The 18318-nt window shown below is 37.0% G+C and overlaps 2 protein-coding genes across 2 annotated transcripts; both read right to left on the bottom strand.

The window, feature by feature from the left end:
* Window positions 1-1875: 1875 nt before the first annotated feature.
* LOC123666725 (GDNF-inducible zinc finger protein 1-like) lies at window positions 1876-5922 on the bottom strand. Its single transcript, XM_045600790.1, has 6 exons — window positions 5550-5922; window positions 5129-5428; window positions 4282-4425; window positions 3580-3705; window positions 2537-2659; window positions 1876-2189 (listed from the first exon to the last, which is right to left on the bottom strand). The coding sequence occupies exons 1-6, from the start codon at window positions 5757-5759 to the stop codon at window positions 1986-1988; spliced, it is 1107 nt and encodes a 368-aa protein (XP_045456746.1). The 5' UTR covers window positions 5760-5922; the 3' UTR covers window positions 1876-1985.
* A 4422-nt stretch (window positions 5923-10344) lies between these two features.
* Window positions 10345-18052, bottom strand: LOC123666729 (transmembrane emp24 domain-containing protein 5-like). The gene is made up of 6 exons (XM_045600794.1): window positions 17749-18052; window positions 15233-15409; window positions 13744-13819; window positions 11998-12151; window positions 11298-11355; window positions 10345-10628 (listed from the first exon to the last, which is right to left on the bottom strand). Exons 1-6 carry the CDS (start codon window positions 17887-17889, stop codon window positions 10548-10550), a joined length of 687 nt encoding a protein of 228 aa, XP_045456750.1. The 5' UTR covers window positions 17890-18052; the 3' UTR covers window positions 10345-10547.
* Window positions 18053-18318: the final 266 nt, after the last annotated feature.

Below are 18318 nucleotides of genomic sequence, written 5' to 3'. Positions count from 1 at the left end.
AAATTTTTGATCGAACGTGCCTGTGATGTGACACCACTGGGCTAGTGTCCTTTGCATAGAAGTCGGATTGAATATTCATCTATACATGCGTTAGCGCAACGGTAATAGCACTGGCTGTTGCGCTGGCGGTCGCGGGTTCGTTTCACGCTCACGACAGACATTTGTGTCGACCATATGATGATATAGATGTTAGTCGTGGTCTGGGCGTTGTGTTTGTGTATGTACGTGTTTCCGGATTCCCAACACAGGAGAAAATCCTACTGGGGGATCCGTTGAGTGTGAAGCGTTTATTAATTCTTATTATCTATTAGGTTGCTACACTGCGGATCTTCGAGTAGGTACATTTTTTACTATGTTACGACCTCCATCAGGTGACCGCTATCACAGCAGACGCGTAAATATTAATAGTTTTTTTTTTTTTTTTTATACAATGATAGGCTTGCGTTTGACCACTATTTCACCTGATGATAAGTGAAAATGCGGTCTAAGATGGAGCATGCTTACCTAGAAGTAAAAGATTTAACGCCTCGGGCCATTTTAATTTGCTACCCCATATAATTTACAAGAAAAAGGCAAAAGCAGCGTATAGCGTATGGAATAATTGATTTACTGAATTATCGATTAATTTTCACCTGACCCATTTGAAGTAAAACTTTTTCACGCTTAACTTGGGAAATAAGCTGGTGAATCGTGACAAGAGCGTCACGAAAAGTGTGATCGGGCGAGGCGAACGGAAGTTGAGAGGGAGATATAAGTTTGTGAAGATAGAAAGAGAGTTACATTCCGTATGCTTTACTTCTGCCATGTGGTCTAAGGTACACTCGTTATGGTTAGGCAGATTCCATCAAGTAGTCGAATCAAGAAATCTGGAGCATACTTCGGCTGACCTTTTTTAATTAACTTTGTTTAGATTTTTTTTTACATTCCTAATACGTATCGACTTGCAGCGCCACCCCTCATGCTCGGCTTGCGCCACCCCTCTCAAAATGTCTAACGGGGCCACGGCCCTTTTAGCCCAAGAGTAAATACGCCAATGTCATCACAAATGGAACTGAAAGCTTTAACTACATGCATTATGAAGTACGGTGGGGTAACTTACAAGGATATACAATCAGACTTGAGACAAATATTTGTATAAATAATACCCACATTATTTTTAAAATCGATAGAAATTAATAATATAAAAACAATCATTTACTACAACATTATTTAATAAACGCAAACCTGAAGCTAAATACATTTTTTAATTAAAAGATACGATACACAGTAATATGCAATAATAAAAAAATAAATAGAAATAATGGTAAATTACATATAATATTCAAAATTAAAAAAAAAATACATAACATAAAAATAAAAAGCAAAGTAAAAACACCAGTGCTTGTCAGTGACGTATATTTAAAAAAAAAAAACTAACTTTTTTTACAACAAATTTCGCGCCAACCACTAGTGCTTTAAAAAACATGCGTAAAAAATAAAGACATATACGTTTCATTAATTACAATATATTAAGAATATACGTCAAAAACTATTAAACTAGTGTGATTACCTTACCTTTCTTATGAGCAGGGCCAATTGCGGCGTGCGCTAATTTTTTTTTTTTTTTTTTTTTAATATTTAAAAGAATCTGCATGTTATTAAAGTCTACTTAAATCGTCATTTATTTTGAATTTCATTTCCCCTTTTCAAATTGGAAATTTTCGTTCACAAGTTTAAAATTTAAAGATTTTTTTTTACGGCGTTAAATGTTCTATTACAGCCTCAAACTCATTCAACTTAACGCTTATCTGTCCCAAGCTTAAGCTTTCAAATCTGACAGATGTCACAATTTTAATGTTTAAATGATTTTCATAACAAAATAATACACAAAACTTCTTTTGTAAGTCATTTTATTCAATATATGAGAGAGAGAGATCATAAATCATCAACACAAGTATACTCATAAAAATAATTTATTGTTTTTATCGTCAATCTTTCTTTGAGCCCTAAAGCTGCACCCTCACAATCGCGCCCTGCTGGTCATCCGGCAATCCGTGGACGCGGCGGGTGTGAGCGCGTACTTTGTTGGGCTTCTCGAACCTGTGTTCGCAGATGGGGCACAGGTAGCCGTAGCGCTTGCCAGTGTGAGCGTTGTGCTTGTGGATTTGGAGGAATTTCCGAGATTTGAGACGCTTCGGGCACATGTCGCACTGTTTGAGTGGAGATTATAGGTAAAAAAAAAAGTATATTTTTTTATTTTGCTTTGGATGGGAGGATTTTCATACTTTTTTATCTAATTGATTATAAAGGCGTGTTTAAGCTGACAGCGACGAGTAACTATTTCCTTAACGCGAATGCACTATAGTCAACACTAAATATGATCACACGTTGGGTCCAATATATTTGACACAATATTATTGGTCAAAGTTGACTACGTCAAACGTTGCTAAGCTGAGTAGCAGCAATGAGTGACTACATCTTTAACGCGAATACACTATAGTGAACAAATATTTGTATAAGTAAGTTTCATCAAACGTGGGTTGTTCGTGTGTGGTACCTGGAAGTTCTTTTCGGGCAGATGTATGGCGATGTGCTGTACGAGGTTCGAGCGCCGATGGAAGGTGGCGCCGCAGTGGTCGCACACGTACGGACGCTCGCCCGTGTGGCGCCGCTCGTGGATCTGGACACGAGCGTTTGTTTTATCTGTCTTAATATTCTGATCTTTTCTTTACACTAATGAAAATTCCGATGTAAAATAAAACGACGAGTGTGCTTTAGACCACGCGACTGAAGTAAAACTTTTTCATTTCACTAACTCATATCATCATCATCATCATTTCAGCCTATTAGAGTCCACTTGGACATAGGCCTCCACAAGTTCGCGCCAAAAATGCGTGAACTCATGTGTATTGCCCATAGTCACCACGCTGGGCAGGCGGGATGGTGACCGCAGGGCTGGCTTTGTCGCACCGAAGACGCTGCTGCCCGTCTTCGGCCTGTGTGTTTCAAAGCCAGCGGTTAGATGGCTTACGACACCCACGGAAAGAGAGGGGTGGCTATATTCTTTGGTGCCGTAACCACACATCACTAAATCATATATCCCTCTTATATTCCGTTCGCCTCACCCGATCACACTTTTCGTAACACTCTCATCACACATTCACCAGCATGCTCCAGAATCAAACGTGCGTAAATGCGTTTGACTTCAAAAACTATGATTTGAGTAATTAAAAAACTGTGGTTTTACTCATGCCTTAAGATTAGTGTTATGTAAAAGTGTATCTTTATATCAACAAGAGTACGCTTCACGCTTCGGCTTTTAACATCCCACTGCTGGGCATAAGCCTCTTTCCCCGTGTAGCAGAAGGATCAGAAGTAATTCCACCGCGGTGCTCCAATGCGGGTCGGCGGATATATTCCCTACTATGAGTGACGACCGCTATCAGGTGTACATGATAACAACAGGGACCAACGGCTTAACGTGCTCCCCGAGACCAGACCGGAAATAAATATTTGTATGCACACAAATATCCACTCCGAGCCCACGACACCAGAGCGGTCGTCCACGACAAGTCAACAAGGGTCGCAGCCCGGACTGACCGTGAGCGCCTCCTTGGTGGCGGAGCTGTACTCGCAGTAGGCGCACTTGTGGATGCGGCCGAGCCCGTGGCGCGCGCGCTTGTGCTCCTGGAGCTGGTTGTTGTTGCGGCAGCGCTTGCCGCACGACTGGAAAGGACAACTTAAGGCCATTATAATTCAAGTCAAACTTTTATTCTGTCGCCTCAAAAAAAATTCTATCACAAAAAAAAAATCGTTCATCTATCGCATGTCGCATTACAGCTGGCGGTAGGGATAAAGTGGAAGGCATATGGCAGAGCAGCCGAGGCCAATATGGTGGCGTCTATAGTTGTTTTTTTTTGTTTTTTTATTTTTATTTTTATATATGAATATTGTGTTTCTGTGCTAAGATGACCAGAGCTCCTGGTGGGAATGGGGGCAGGATTGGCAACGCGCTTGCGATATTTCTAATGTTGCAGGCATCTATAAGATATACACTTCCTATCCGTTACTATATCGTGTCCTGTGCCCAAAGGTTATCAGGAAGAAATCGCTCTTCTGCGATAAGATCGCCTTTGTGCATCTGTTTAGTTACTACTCTGTTTGTATTTGGTATACAATAAAGAATATTATATAAGCTACGGTAATCGCTTACCATCAAGTGAGCCGTACGCTTGTTTGTCGACCTGGTTTCATATGAAAAAAAATTTATACATATTTTTTATCATTAGCAATGAAACTCACCTCACAAACGCAGTAGTTCGTGTGGAACCTTATGTGAGCTTTGTAGGTAGCCTTCATCCTGAACTCCTTGTTACAAGTATTACACTTATAAGATGCAGCGTTGGGAATTACCTCACGCTTTTTCCTTCCTTTTGAGATCGTCGTCTGAAACTTCAAATTAATTTATTTTAAACATTTACTGTAATCAGGTTAATTAGTAAAACACTTGATTCTTATTTTAATTAGTTTTATTTTCTAAGAAATAATTGAGTTTGTTAGCAAACTAAAAAGACCGACTTCAATTACATCGACAACTAATACAACGTATATATATACCTATATATATATATTATGTTTGTTCAGGGGTAACTTCGTTGTTTATGAACCGATTTTGATAATTCTTTTTTTGTTGGAAAGGAGATATTTCAGATGTGGTACTATGAAAAGGAAACCAGGATCTGATGTTGGGATCCCAGAAAAATCGAGGGAAGCTATCGAAAATCCGCATTACTTTTTACTGGGTGTACCGATTTTAATGATTTTTAATTTAATCGAAAGCTGACATTTAAATTTCACCGAGATCTGATTACTTTTTGAGTAATCTTTGATAATGCGTATTTACTTGACTATTTTTTCGTCTAACTACATTGTATTACTTGTCAATATAATTGAAGTCGGTTTTTTTCGCTTGCCTACAAACTACAATTATATACGAGTCAGAATGATGAGATCGTTACTCATAGTAGGGAATATATCCGCACACCCGCATTGGAGCAGCATGGTGGATTAAGCTCTGATCCTTCTACATGGGGAAAGAGGCCTATGGCCAGTAGTCGGATATTACAGGCTGAAACGAAGTAACAAATACCTCTGAATTTTTTGTCGGTGTAACCTCATCGACCTGGTAGGAAAAGTCCACTTCATCCTGAAAACCATTCTCAAACATATCTCCATAGTCAAAATCCACATCTTCCTTTATGATTTCTTTTTCAGGACTCTTCTTGATGTGTTTACTGATTTTTATGGAACTTTTCTTAGGTTTACCATAGAACATATTGAGCAGGGTTTTCTCTGATTTTTTACTTGTCCGTCGAAACTGTAGAGCCGTGTGTATGATTTCTACGCATTTGTTGCAGATCTTTTGAGGGAGGCCGTCGTTTATTTTTATCTGGAAACAGCCATTTTAGCCATGAATCCATCCATTATACTTTTGTGTAGTAATTAAGTTAAAACTACGTATATTAATGTATTTTTGGTGTACAGTAAAATATAAACAAATTAATACTTACATCCAAGCCGGTTACAAGTTTCAAGTCTTCAGTTTTCATTTTCTCGGAATCTTTACTGTTAAATATCGCCACAAGACCCTCAGTGCCGAGGCAGGTCCTGCAGTAGTCAGCGTCTAGCGCCTTCTTCTCAGGTTTCACTGATTTAACTGATTTACGAACAATTCTGCGTCTGGTTGCCATTCGATTCATTAAAAGAAAAATAGGTACCATTTTTACTTATCCTAGTGTTATAAATGCGCTAAATTTATATAGAATAACATATTTAGAGACTCTTTTAGTGACTAGTTATGATATATAGTTTCATGTATTATTTTTTTATTCAAAATAATTACTTTCGTTTTCAAAACAATTATAAACATACTAAAGATAGAAAAATAATAAATTAAATTTTGACACTTTACTTTTTTAAGCACTGTTTGGAAGTAGACAAAGGCTTAGTTGAATTCTGCCTAACAATACGTGACCAGGCAACTTTTACTGTAACCACAAGAAACCAATAGCCAATGATGGATAATTATTTAAATTGCATATTTATGCCTTTAAAACATATATTACTGAAGTTATTAGGACATAGGCTTCCACAAGTTCGCGCCAAAAATGACGTGAACTCATTTGTGTTGCCCATATGCCCATGCACGCTTGGTGACCGCAGGGCTGGCTTTGTCGCACCGAAGATGCTGCTGCCCGTCTTCGGCCTGTGTATTACAAAGCCAGTAGTTGGATGCTTATCTCGCCATCGGTCGGCTTTTTAAGTTTCAAGGTGGTAATGGAACTGTTATCCCTTAGTCTACTAAAATATAGTAGCAGTAATAAAGAAATAAGCAGTCCAATAGGAGTTACACACGATTTCGTTCAAATAAAAAAGTATCGCTTTAGAACCGGTTCATTTATTACAAAAACAGCTTGAACTCTTTAACGGTCATGCAAAATAATGTTATTTAAAATCACATGCTTTGTAATAACGAACTGTTTTATAAATCTAGGAACTTGGCATTGGCTGTGGTTAGACAAAAAGGGCCCGGCCTCATGTCCACGGCACGGCGCCATGCCGCAAAACGGTGCTGTGATGGTGCGCCGCGCGCAACTTGATGTTTCGCAGTTTGTGTGCTTGGGTATGCTTGACTTGATATGGATCACAAAAAAGTTATTCTACTGCTGCTACTAAGACGACGAATGAAAAAGAAAAAGAAAGGGCCAGGCCCTAATATCAAGTATAGTACACTGTGAGTAATATCAAGAGCTTTATGTTCCTTCCTCATTGAAAATTAACAAAAATATGAATGAGTTTTATTGTTTGTTTCAGCCTGTAACATTCCACTGCTTGGAAAAGGCCTCTTTTTCCATTTAAAAGAATTGGAGCTTAGTCCACCACTCTGCTCCATTTCCGGTTTACGGATATATTCGTTACTAGAAGTAAATATCGTTTACGGGTTTCTTTATTAACATTATATTTACATCGCTTCAGCCTGTAATATTCCACTGCTGAGCATAGGCCTCTTTCCCCCGTGTAGAAGAAGGATCTGAGCTAAATCGCTGCTCCAATGCGGGTTAGCGGATTATACTTTAATATCTACGATTTTATTTTTGTGTTACCCACACATTAGGAATTCTAAACATTTTTGACCGTGACACGGTCAGTCGGAGACGCGGGTTCGAACCCCGCTGGAGCGGTCAATTTTTGATATGATTTTCAAAAATGTTTGGATTATACTTTTATAATTTTATATATATTATTTACATAAAAATCCCTTTTATGAGTCTCCTTAACGTACCTCGAGGGTATTTTTATTTATCTTTAGCACGACGAGAGAGAGAAGGAGGGAGAATATAAAATGTTAAATAAAAAAAATCAATACAAAGATTTATTTATCATTTATGTACAAATAATTTTGTAGATAATTATAACTATTAAAAAAAATCAACATTGTTATAATTAAGGCCAGTTCCTATAATCGAAAAAACGCTTAACGTTTGGTTTATAGAAACCGGTTATATTAGTGAACACTCTTTTCTTCGACTTATAAAACTTATACATAATATTCTACTTGCAAAAAGATGAATTTATACAAGATTTAAAAATAAAACTTATAATAACATCTTTGGTTTTCTGAACTGACCGAACCATTTTCGTTTGAAACTTTTACATATAGATTTGACAGATTATTTTGATTATTCAGTATGGAAGGTAGAGGGGAGGAGAATCATCTCATATGGGTTAGTCAAAGCTGAAAAAATGTCCAACAGTATGCTATAAATAACAGTTCAAAAACCTTCCACAATCGCGCTGGTGTAGACAAAGGTTAGTGTATGATTGTCGCAATTATAGTTCAAAATTCGACCGAAATTGCGCTAATATTACCAAAAGTTCTATATAAAGTGAGCAAAAACAGAGAACGAGAAGTTTAAGATTAACCCTGATGCTAATGTGGCGCTACCCTAATTGCGTGAAATTATCGTTGCGTTTTTGACGAAACGATATGAGATAATGACTCGGAAAGTTCATCAAGTTCTGATGACGTTCACAATTTGACACTGACAGTTGTCTTTTCGAATTCCCGCCACGTTTTGGCGAAAACCCACTTTGACCCACCAATATTTTGTAGGCGAAGTGGGCGCTACAGTGACGTCTTCTCGTCAAGGGATCGTCGAGAAGGGCGTCGCGAGACGACCACGGGCCTAAGGTGGAACGATACAGAGGAAGTTACAATCGTTGCGGGCGTTTAGTGGAACGTACTCATAGTTTATTTACACATTACAATTAATGATTATAGAATTTTTTTAAATTACCAGTTATTTTACTACTATAATTTTTGTGACTTTTTGAAGTTTAGTTACGGTCTTATACACAAGTCGTGCAAGTACAGTAGTGAAGGTACGTCAGGTTAATGGTTTACGGCCGCCAGAGGAATGATCGATGGATGTGCCGTGCAACGAAAACAGAATAGCATTCTGTCTCTTTTTCTATCACACGTAACGCATTTGCGCTTTAAAATTTAACCAATTACAATGAAGCGCCACTCAATCGGCGTACGACTGCACACATCGATAGCAGTGACGTACTGACGGGAACAAAAAGTTATGACACTATAGTACTAATCTCTCACCATTGAAATTGATCTCCGTTGCATGACCTATAATATAAGACGGTGGTATAATCACATTATGGCAAAATAAATATTTTCTTTTAATTTTCTGTAAATATCTTTACGTTCCTACTATGAGATTACTACCTGTAAATCTTGCTACAATTCCTTCATTAATGTAGCAAATATCGACATTATTTTTTTTAAGAAGCTCTGAACAACTACGATATAACGAACTTCTCTGTTTAAAACGAGATTAAAAATGAATATTACATTTCGTTACTAAATTACTAATAAAATAATTGCTTTTAAAATATTATTGATTTCTATTGAAAAATCCATTGGCAGAGTCTGTGTGTAATATTTGTAGTATTTATATGTATATATATTAATTGAAAAAAAAAGGTACCTATATGTCAACTGTTACCTATGTATAACACAAGCATTAAGTTGCTGACCTTAGGAGCAGACCGTGTGTGTTTGTGTGTGCGCGTTTGTGCGTGCGTGCGCGCGTGTGCGTGCGTGTGTGTGTGTGTGTGTGTGTGTGTGTGTGTGTGCGCGCGCGCGCGCGCGAGTGTGCGTGCGTGTGTGTGTGTGTGCGTGTCGTAAACATATATTTTTATATATAACTAGGTCGTTAAATAAGCGTAAAGCTCACCTAATGGTAAGAAGTTACCATAGCCTATAGACGCCTGCAGCACCACAAGCATCGCTGTGCTGCCGACCCTACCCCCTATTCCCCCCAGGAGCTATTTGTTATTTATTATTATTATTATTTTATACTTTATTGTACACCACAAATATATTACAAACAAAGCATAAAGATAGTTACAAACAGTGCAGTACAATGGGCGGACTTATGGCTAATTAGCCATTTCTTCCAGACAACCCATTTATTTATTTGTTAGTCTATGTAAAACATTCCTTCTCGAACTTCAGTTTAGTTTATTTGATAAATATACAAGGAAATAATACATATACAAATACAAATATTACAACCAGACTCAGTTGGAGCACAAAGCCACTACAAACTGCGCCAACGGGCTAGTCGATCTTTCCAGAAAATCCATATAAATAAGTCTACGTATGGTTTTCTTCGTAAATATAATTATACTGATATTAACTTATTTTAGAGATTACTAAATTCTTAAATTCTTAATAACAAACAGATCTTCCTATTTTAGAGTTAACTCTTCAAACGATATAAAGAATGTTGTATGATAAAAACACGGGGAGTGAAATCGTGTGAAACAGTAACGCTGACCTGATAGTGACGTTTAACTGCACAATGTCTTATGAGAAGATAAATATATTTTTAAATATGACGGTAATCGTTGTCAAGGAGTAAACTCCGGTCAGAGCTGAAACACAGCCTTTGTTTTGTTGATTAAGTCGTTGACTCACTGTCGTAATATGAATCCGTGTTATAGCGTCACGTTTCACAGCCTATGTTTTGTGCGTTTCAAATAGCTGCTGATGTAGAACTCCTCAAATAACTCCACAGACAAACTCATATAGTTTTTTTTCTTTCTTGAGCATGAATCCGTGTTATAGCGTCACGTTTCACAGCCTATGTTTTGTGCGTTTCAAATAGCTGCTGATGTAGAACTCCTCAAATAACTCCACAGACAAACTCATATAGTTTTTTTTCTTTCTTGAGCTTGTATATTGTTGTCGGACCACGAACAGGAGTAGATCGCAGTGGGCTGATGTATGTAAGATGATCATTTATTATTATTTTTCTAATATTTGTAAAGATAAACGAAAATTGTGACAAAAGTAACAACGTTCTTGGTTTATTCAGATCAATAAGTAACTTCTATCTATTCTCCTTCAATTTAAATAATAATTATTGTCAATATATTTTGATTATTAGTGTTGACAGAGCACCTAGTTGACGGTGGCAGTCATATCTTCACTGCGACATGAAACTGGGAACTAAGTTCTTCATACTCTTTGTGTTGGGATCTTCGAATAAGCTCTTCAGGAAATATACCTGGAAATAAAATACATACATTAGGCCATACTTTGTTATATGTTCTGACGAGTGGTAAGAGGTTGCCGTAGCCTATAGCCTGAATACCAGGATCTTACCCTCAATCTTCCCAGGAGCTCTCAACCTTCCTCACAACACTGTATGAGAGCAGTGTTATTGAGCTGTGATCGTCTGTAACGTTGACGTACTTGGCCAGTCGGGCTGCTAAAGATTTTAAGCAGGATATTATCTGCTAAATCTAACGCTATGTTGGTAAAAGAACGTTAGGGATGAATGTCGAAGAGCGATCGGCAGACCGAAAAAGCGATGGATGGATTGTGTGAGTGAGGCTATGAGAAAGAAAGAAGTAAGCGCTGAAGCGACAAATAATAGAGAGGAATGGAAGAGGAAAACATGTTGTGCCGACCCTACATAAATGGGATAAGGGCAGGAAGATGATAATTTTCTGTCAAACCTAAAAAGCTTGCGAAACCTAACAGAAGATCATAGCTAAGGGAAGTGGCCGTCTATTAATCACATGGTTTTTTTTTAGCATTTTTAACCCCCTCCCTTGGTGGTAAGAGGTGAGAATTAAGACTAACTTCCCCCTACCAAAAATTACTATATTTTTAAAATGCTGTACGCTTGTTTGCCGACCTAGGCGAAAAAAAAGGCAGCGACAATATGTACCTGAGTGATCCCGACCACCAGCATCACTGTGATCTGGAGCAGCGACCGAGATAGCACCCTGGGAAAGATAATAGAAAAATATATAACAAAACTTGAACTAATGCTGTAACTTGAGCGATCCCTTGCACGATCGACGCTAATATAAAGCTGAAAAATTTGTTTATTTATATGCTCTAGTCTCGGGAACTACTGGTTCGCATTGAAAAATTCTTTTTGTGTTGGATAGCCCGAAGACGGGCAGCAGCGTCTTCGGTGTGACAAAGCCAGACCTTCGGTCACCAACCCGCCTGCCCAGCGTGGTGACTATGGGCAACTCACATGAGTTGGATGATGATGGGACATGAGATAGGCTATAGGCAATTTTTTTTCTCAAATTATTACTGGATACCGCGGGTTCCAGCTAGTATATATATATATATATATATATATATATCGCCCTCTAATCCGTCTGTACCGCTCTACTACAGTGGTGCTAGTCGTCCCCTAAATCACCGACGGTTAGGGGGTTCGATTCTCGATAACATTACAGGATATTATCCTAATGCGTTCGTGTCGTTGTCAATTGACATCACATTCAACCCATTGAGTCATTTAACAAAACAAAACTAAAAACATACACGGCGAAAGATGCCTATGCCCAGCAGTAGGATGTTACAGGCTGAATGGAATCCATCTGTATGTTAAACAGCACACGTCTCACCGGGAACACATGTCCTCGGCCAGGTTCCTGTCCCTGGCCTCGTGCGCCGACAGGAACTCCTGCAGCCTGCGGGCCGCCGACACGTTGTCCCTGATCCTGGCCACCGAATCCGATATGTCACTGACCCTCATCAAGTAGGTCTCCGCATCGTTGCCTTGAAAATAAAATTAATATTGATTATTATTTATATAAATAATACAAAGAACATTCTGTAAAGATTTATCTGATAAATATATTAATCATACAAATGAGAGGCACGAATTTAAACTATTTTTTTTAATCCAATTTAGTCGGCAAACAATTGCACAGTTCACCTGATGGTTAGCGATCACCATAGTTTATAGACGTCTGCAATACCAGAAACATCACAAACGTGTTGGCGACCCTATCCCCAATCCCCCCAGGAGCTCTGGTCACCTTACTCGCCACAGGAACACAGCACTGCTTGAAAACAGTATTATTTAGCTGTGATATTCTATAAGGTCGAGGTACTTCCTCAGTCGGGCTGCTACAGGTTTTGAACAGGATACGTCCTACTGTGCCAGTTCAAAGCCAGCAGTTAAATGTTTTGATTGTAACTGTTTAATGTTAATTGACAACGTGATGTTTTGCCGCTACTGCGACTATGTCGCTCTGTTACTATACATTTATGTTAATACAATTACATAATAACAACACCTTAAGACACTATTGATTGAACTTCATCGCCCAATTTATACAATTTCTTTGCCGAAATAGATTCTGGTTTTGTCAAAATACTATTACATTCTCCAACATTCGTATAAAACAGTGTATTAGGAAAAAGTTTGCGTCTTCTGGTTTCGTTCTTAACACATTCCATTAATATATTGATAGGCATCCTCTACTACTCCACAAACTGAACAATTAGGGTGTGGAGTTATACCCATAAAAATGACCAAATTTATTAACTGGAATATGTCCAGACCCCAACCGTAACTTCCTTCTCTTGCTCCGTCCGCCTTGCCCGATCACACTTTTCGTAACGCTCTCGACACGCGTTCACCGGCTCACTCCATATGTCAACCGTGCGTAAAAAATTTTCACTTCAAAAAGTAAGATTTGAGTAATTAATATTCTGTGGTTTTACTCGTGTCCTAATATTAATATATACAAATAAATAAAACTGAAGTGTATTTGTAATATTATTGTATGTATACATTTTAGATTATTATTATTATTATTATTATTATTAAGCCATTTATTTATCCTTAATGTACAATAAATCTTTTTTTGTGAGTAAATAATGCAAATGTAGTTATTCTTTCTCTATTGAGGACCTCTTTTCGAGTGCAGGCCTCCTCCATTTTACTCCAAAGTTTTCTATCTTTGGCTTTTGACATCCAGTTGTCTCCTGTTATCTTTTTAATTTCATCAAGCCACTTATCAGGGGGCCTACCCTGTTTCCTTTTTCCAAAAGGGCCTGGCCAATGAATTACTTTGTTGGACCATCTATCTGAGTTCATACGTGTATACACGGTAGATATACCAAAAATTTTTTTACAATTTTTGTCTGTCTGTTTGTTCCAGCTAATCTCTAAAACGGCTGGACCGATTTTGACGGGATTTTCACTGGCAGATAGTTGATGTATGTAATAAGGAGTAACATAGGCTATTTTTTTATTTTAGTTTTTTTTTGTTTTATAACTTTATTTTTTGTTAAATTCGACACGGACAAAGTCGCAGACACAGCTAGTGTTATATAAAAGTGCACCTAGTAATAATTACCGAGTTCCATTTCTCTGTCATCCTCGTAATCTTTCTCATTCGAATCTTCACTTTCCATCATCAGATCAAAGAAAACCTGAAAATTAAAAAAAAATTTATTTAAAACTAGCTGACCCTGCAACAGTTGTTTTACCATATATGTTATTTACCCTTTTAATCCCCTCCCCCTTATAACTTAGGGGTATGAAAAATAGATGTTGACGATTCCCAGACTTACCCGATATGCACACAAAATTTTACACACAGGGTCGTCTGTTCCTACAGTAAGCAAGTTAATGCTTGTGTTATAGGTAACAGTCGACTGACACAATTACATTTTTTAATACATATATAAAGAAATACGAATATTACACCCAGACTCATGTGGGAATCGAACCCAAAATCTTCGGAGCACAAAGTAAGGCCACCACAAACAAATGTAAATTATACAAAAGTTATTTGTACACACAGGTTACAGGATACAGAACTACATCAACAAAACATGTAAATTTAATTTCGTTTCATTCAAACTTCCTGCAGAAGCAATTAAATATAAGAATTGATAAGATGCCGTCTGTACAATTTAGAACCACTACCTCTTTGAAAAAGTTTATTATTTGCTTATTTAGGCTTTGAAAGTAGTGAGAATGACATTTCAACATCATGGAAGACTTTTAAGAACTCTCGAGGTAAAAAATTTTAAAAAGTTATGATCCTTATCCTACATGGGGAAAGAAGCCTATGCCCAGCAGTGGGATATAACAAGCTGAACCGAAGCCTAAATAACACATTTCCATCCCCGCATCCCGTTTATCATCTCATCGTGCTAAGAAAAACCTAGCCATACTTGCAAAAGTATTCAACCCCCGAAACAAAATATAAATAAATTATGTTTGCTCGCAAACGAAAAAAAAACCGACTTCAATTACATCGACGAGTAATACAACGTAGATCGACGAAAAAATTGTCAAGTAACTACGCGTTATCAAAGATTACTCAAAAAGTAGTTATCAGATCTCGATAAAATTTATATGTGACCACATGATAAACATTAGCTTTCGATTAAATTAAAAATCATCAAAATCGGTACACCCAGTTAAAAGTTATTGCGGATTTTCAAGCGTTTTCTTCGATTTCTCTGGGATTCCATCATCAGATCCTGGTTTCCTTATCATGGTACCAAACTAGGGATATCCCCTTTCAAACAAAAAAAGAATTATCAAAATCGGTACATCCAGTACAAAGTTATGCGGTATAATACAACGTAGATCGACGAAATAAGCGTCAAGTAAAAACGCATTATTAGATATAACTCGAAAAGTAGTAGTTAGATCTCAAATAAATTTAAATGGGACCAAATGACACACACCACCTTTCGATTAAAAGAAAATTTGTCGAAATCGCTCCACCCAGTCAAAAGTTCTAAAGGAACATACATTTAAAAAAAATGCAGTCGAATTGAGAACCTCCTTCTTTTTTGCATGTCGGTTAAAAAAGTAGCTTCACTCACAGTTTTCTCACTAAACGTACTAAACGTGTTGTCGAAACAGAATCTATAGTCGCCCTCGAGTAACGCCTTGTGCCGATGCCCGTTCTCGGGCTTCTTGTAATCCGTTACGATCATTCTCCCAACTGGATCCGTCAGCTGGAATGATATGTCCAGCTCGCCGTGTGACGCGTCAATAACCTGATGAAAGAAAAGAATAAATTGAAACTTCTCCTTAGATGTTTGAATCTATTAAATCAGTGTTGCTGACAATAAACATTTTTGAATATCATATCAAAAATCGACCGCTCCAGCGGGGTTCGAACTCGCGTCTCCGACTGACCGTGTCGGCGCTCTAGCCAATTAAGCTATGGAGCGATGTACCCGCTAGATCGAAATTTTTGATATGATGATCTTTATATTCGGTTTAAGCGAACCGTGGCAGATGGAGACGCGGGTTCGAACCCCGCTGGAGCGGTCGATTTTTGATATGATATTCAAAAATGTTTAGAATTCCTAATGTGTGGGTAACACAAAAATAAAATCGTAGATATTGCTGACAATAATTCAGTAAACGTTAAAAAAGCGCTTGACACGTTGGCGCAACGGTCACAGCATTGGTTTGTGGCTGTTGCGCTGGCGGTAGCGCGTTCGATCCCTGTACATGACATACCTTTGTATTGGCCATACAGATGTCTGCCGTGGTCTGGGTGTTGCAGTCCTTCTGCGTCTACCCACCCGTGCCTTGGAGAGCACATTAAGCCGTCAGTCCCGGTTGTTATCATGTCCACCTTACAGCGATCGTTACTCATAGTAGGGAATATATACGCCAACCTGCATTGGAGCAGTGTGGTGGATTAAGCTCTGGGATACCAGTGGGATATTACAGGCTGAAGCGAAATAAACGCTTCACACTCCATGGCACCCCGATTTATTCCTGTGTCGTTGGATCCGGAAACACACACAACACACAAGCAACGCAGAAACTACAACAAACACCTATATGGCCAATACAAATGTCTGTCAACAGTCGGTTCTGCGACTACTATGCCACTGCGTCGTGCATATATGAGCGGCCATTGTTTGTGAAACCAATGTTACTATGTATATTACTGGATAACTATTGTATAATCTGTTAGCAACCTTTATTTAAATCAATTATCAAATATGTTTAATATAACAAACGTGGTTGTCAGTCCATAAGGCATGTAACTTAACGTTTAAGATAATAGATGGCTTACATTGATACCTATACTTTTTTAAAATTAACAAACATAGTAACACATAATAAATTATTATGTTTCACATTATATTTATGTTATGTGTAATTTTTTTTTAAATTTAAGAAGTATGATTATCATGTTAGAGCTTGTAACACAAATAGTAAAAAATAAAAAGACTTTTTCATAATTCCTGACTTTAACAATAAGTATATAATCTATACTAATATTATAAAGAGGTAAAGTTTATAACTTTGTTTGTATGTAGGGAGTAATCTTTGCAAATACTGATCCGATCATGAAAATTCTTTCACTACCAGAAAGCTACACTATTCAGGAGTGACATAGGCTATATTTTATTGTAATTGAACAAAAATTCAGTAAATAAGAAAAAGATTAAAATATAATATCAAAATGGTAAATAAACTAGTGCTATCTATCGGTATTAGAAAACAATTTATTAGTCTTTCGACGTTATTAATTTAGTCTTATTTTAGTCTATCGACGACGTTTTCTCGATTTTTGATAGATGGCGTTGGAGCAACATATTATTTATTTAAGTGCTATAAAATTTGTTCTTTAAAGTATGTTATTTGGTTAATATAATAATAATTAACGCCCAACAGTCAGTTAGTCAGATTCATCTGTTTTTTCGGGTTCCGTACCTTCAAGGAAAAAAAAAGAACCCTGATAGGACCACTTTGTTGTCTGTTTGTCAAGACCCTTTTTATTAAAAACGCATGGATGTATCAACCTGAAATCCATATCAAATACTCAAATCTACTGTCCCTTGGAGCTGTGAAAACAGTCAAACTTCTAAGCCAACGCAATCAAAAGATACAGTCGTTTATGCCACAAATTTTTGACATTCATAAGGGAATCAAAACCTACAGAGTACTGCCCGTGAACTCAGAATCTTGAAATTTGGTACAAAGTAAGGAAAAATTGCAAAAAGCATAAATGTTTAGTTATATCATATAATAGAAATATTTTTAATATTTGTTGCACAGAACCCTCGGTACGCGTTTTTTTTTTACATACAGAGAAAAGGTAAAGATTAATAAACAACTGTGAGTTCTAATATTTTTGATCTAATGCCAGAAATAAAAATTAAAAAAAAATATACCCTCACATACAAAAATAATTTTACAATCACACCAGCCTGTAATACTATATAATAGTTATAATATATCACATCGTTACTATAAAAAATAGCCCAGTTAAAAGCTTATCAGTGAATTTTTTAGAATGTAACATCATTCAAACTGATAATAAAAATATCATAAGCTTAGGTTACTTTTTACCCCCGACAAATGTTACCTGATATTCAACGTCTATCATTTCGTTTAACGACACTTTTTGATAGAAACAATCCATTTTTCCAGCTTGAATCGTGAATGTTATATCTTTTTCAAATGCAAAAACTACACTGAAGATAGTCGTTAGAAAAATGTACCGCATTTTGTAAGCGATAGCTACCGTATCACTGCACTGATTTTATAACTTCGATGAATGAGTAACGGAGTTATTTATAGTTAAGAATTTATTTTTGTTATTGTAAAAAAAAACATAAATAAGCTAAGTATTTGTAACACAAACAATTTCCGCTGTCAAGTGAATACAAAATAATGGCGGGCGTATTATGGGCCGATGATATGACAGTGAATAAAAATCAGATTATCCAAATTACGCTCAGAATTGTAATAATTATTGCAAGTTTTAATTACTTTAATAAACATGACTTTTTCATTAGACATAAATATTTTAAAAGTATAATGAATACAGTCAATCACATGAGCATACTTTGGTTACGTCGCCGGTAGCTGTTAGTTTTAGTTGGTGTATAACAAGACAGCATACTGGCAACATTAATTTTAAAAAAAAGTGACA

This window comes from Melitaea cinxia, chromosome 27 (genome assembly GCF_905220565.1).
Source record: "Melitaea cinxia chromosome 27, ilMelCinx1.1, whole genome shotgun sequence".
Lineage (NCBI taxonomy): Eukaryota > Metazoa > Arthropoda > Insecta > Lepidoptera > Nymphalidae > Melitaea > Melitaea cinxia.
The sequence above is the reverse complement of the archived record's forward strand: the minus strand, read 5'-3'. Positions and strand labels throughout refer to the sequence as shown.

Excerpts from the sequence above, each read along its gene's own strand:
- LOC123666725 (XM_045600790.1), bottom strand. The coding sequence starts at position 5,759 with ATGGTACCTATTTTTCTTTTAATGAATCGAATGGCAACCAGACGCAGA. Across the intron at positions 3,706-4,281 it reads CGAACTACTGCGTTTGTGAG|TCGTGCGGCAAGCGCTGCCG; the intron begins GTGAGTTTCATT and ends TGTCCTTTCCAG. Across the intron at positions 2,660-3,579 it reads CCACCAAGGAGGCGCTCACG|ATCCACGAGCGGCGCCACAC; the intron begins GTCAGTCCGGGC and ends GCTCGTGTCCAG.
- LOC123666729 (XM_045600794.1), bottom strand. The coding sequence starts at position 17,889 with ATGCGGTACATTTTTCTAACGACTATCTTCAGTGTAGTTTTTGCATTT. Across the intron at positions 11,356-11,997 it reads GCCGAGGACATGTGTTCCCG|GGTGCTATCTCGGTCGCTGC; the intron begins GTGAGACGTGTG and ends TATCTTTCCCAG. Across the intron at positions 10,629-11,297 it reads TGGTGGTCGGGATCACTCAG|GTATATTTCCTGAAGAGCTT; the intron begins GTACATATTGTC and ends TTTTATTTCCAG.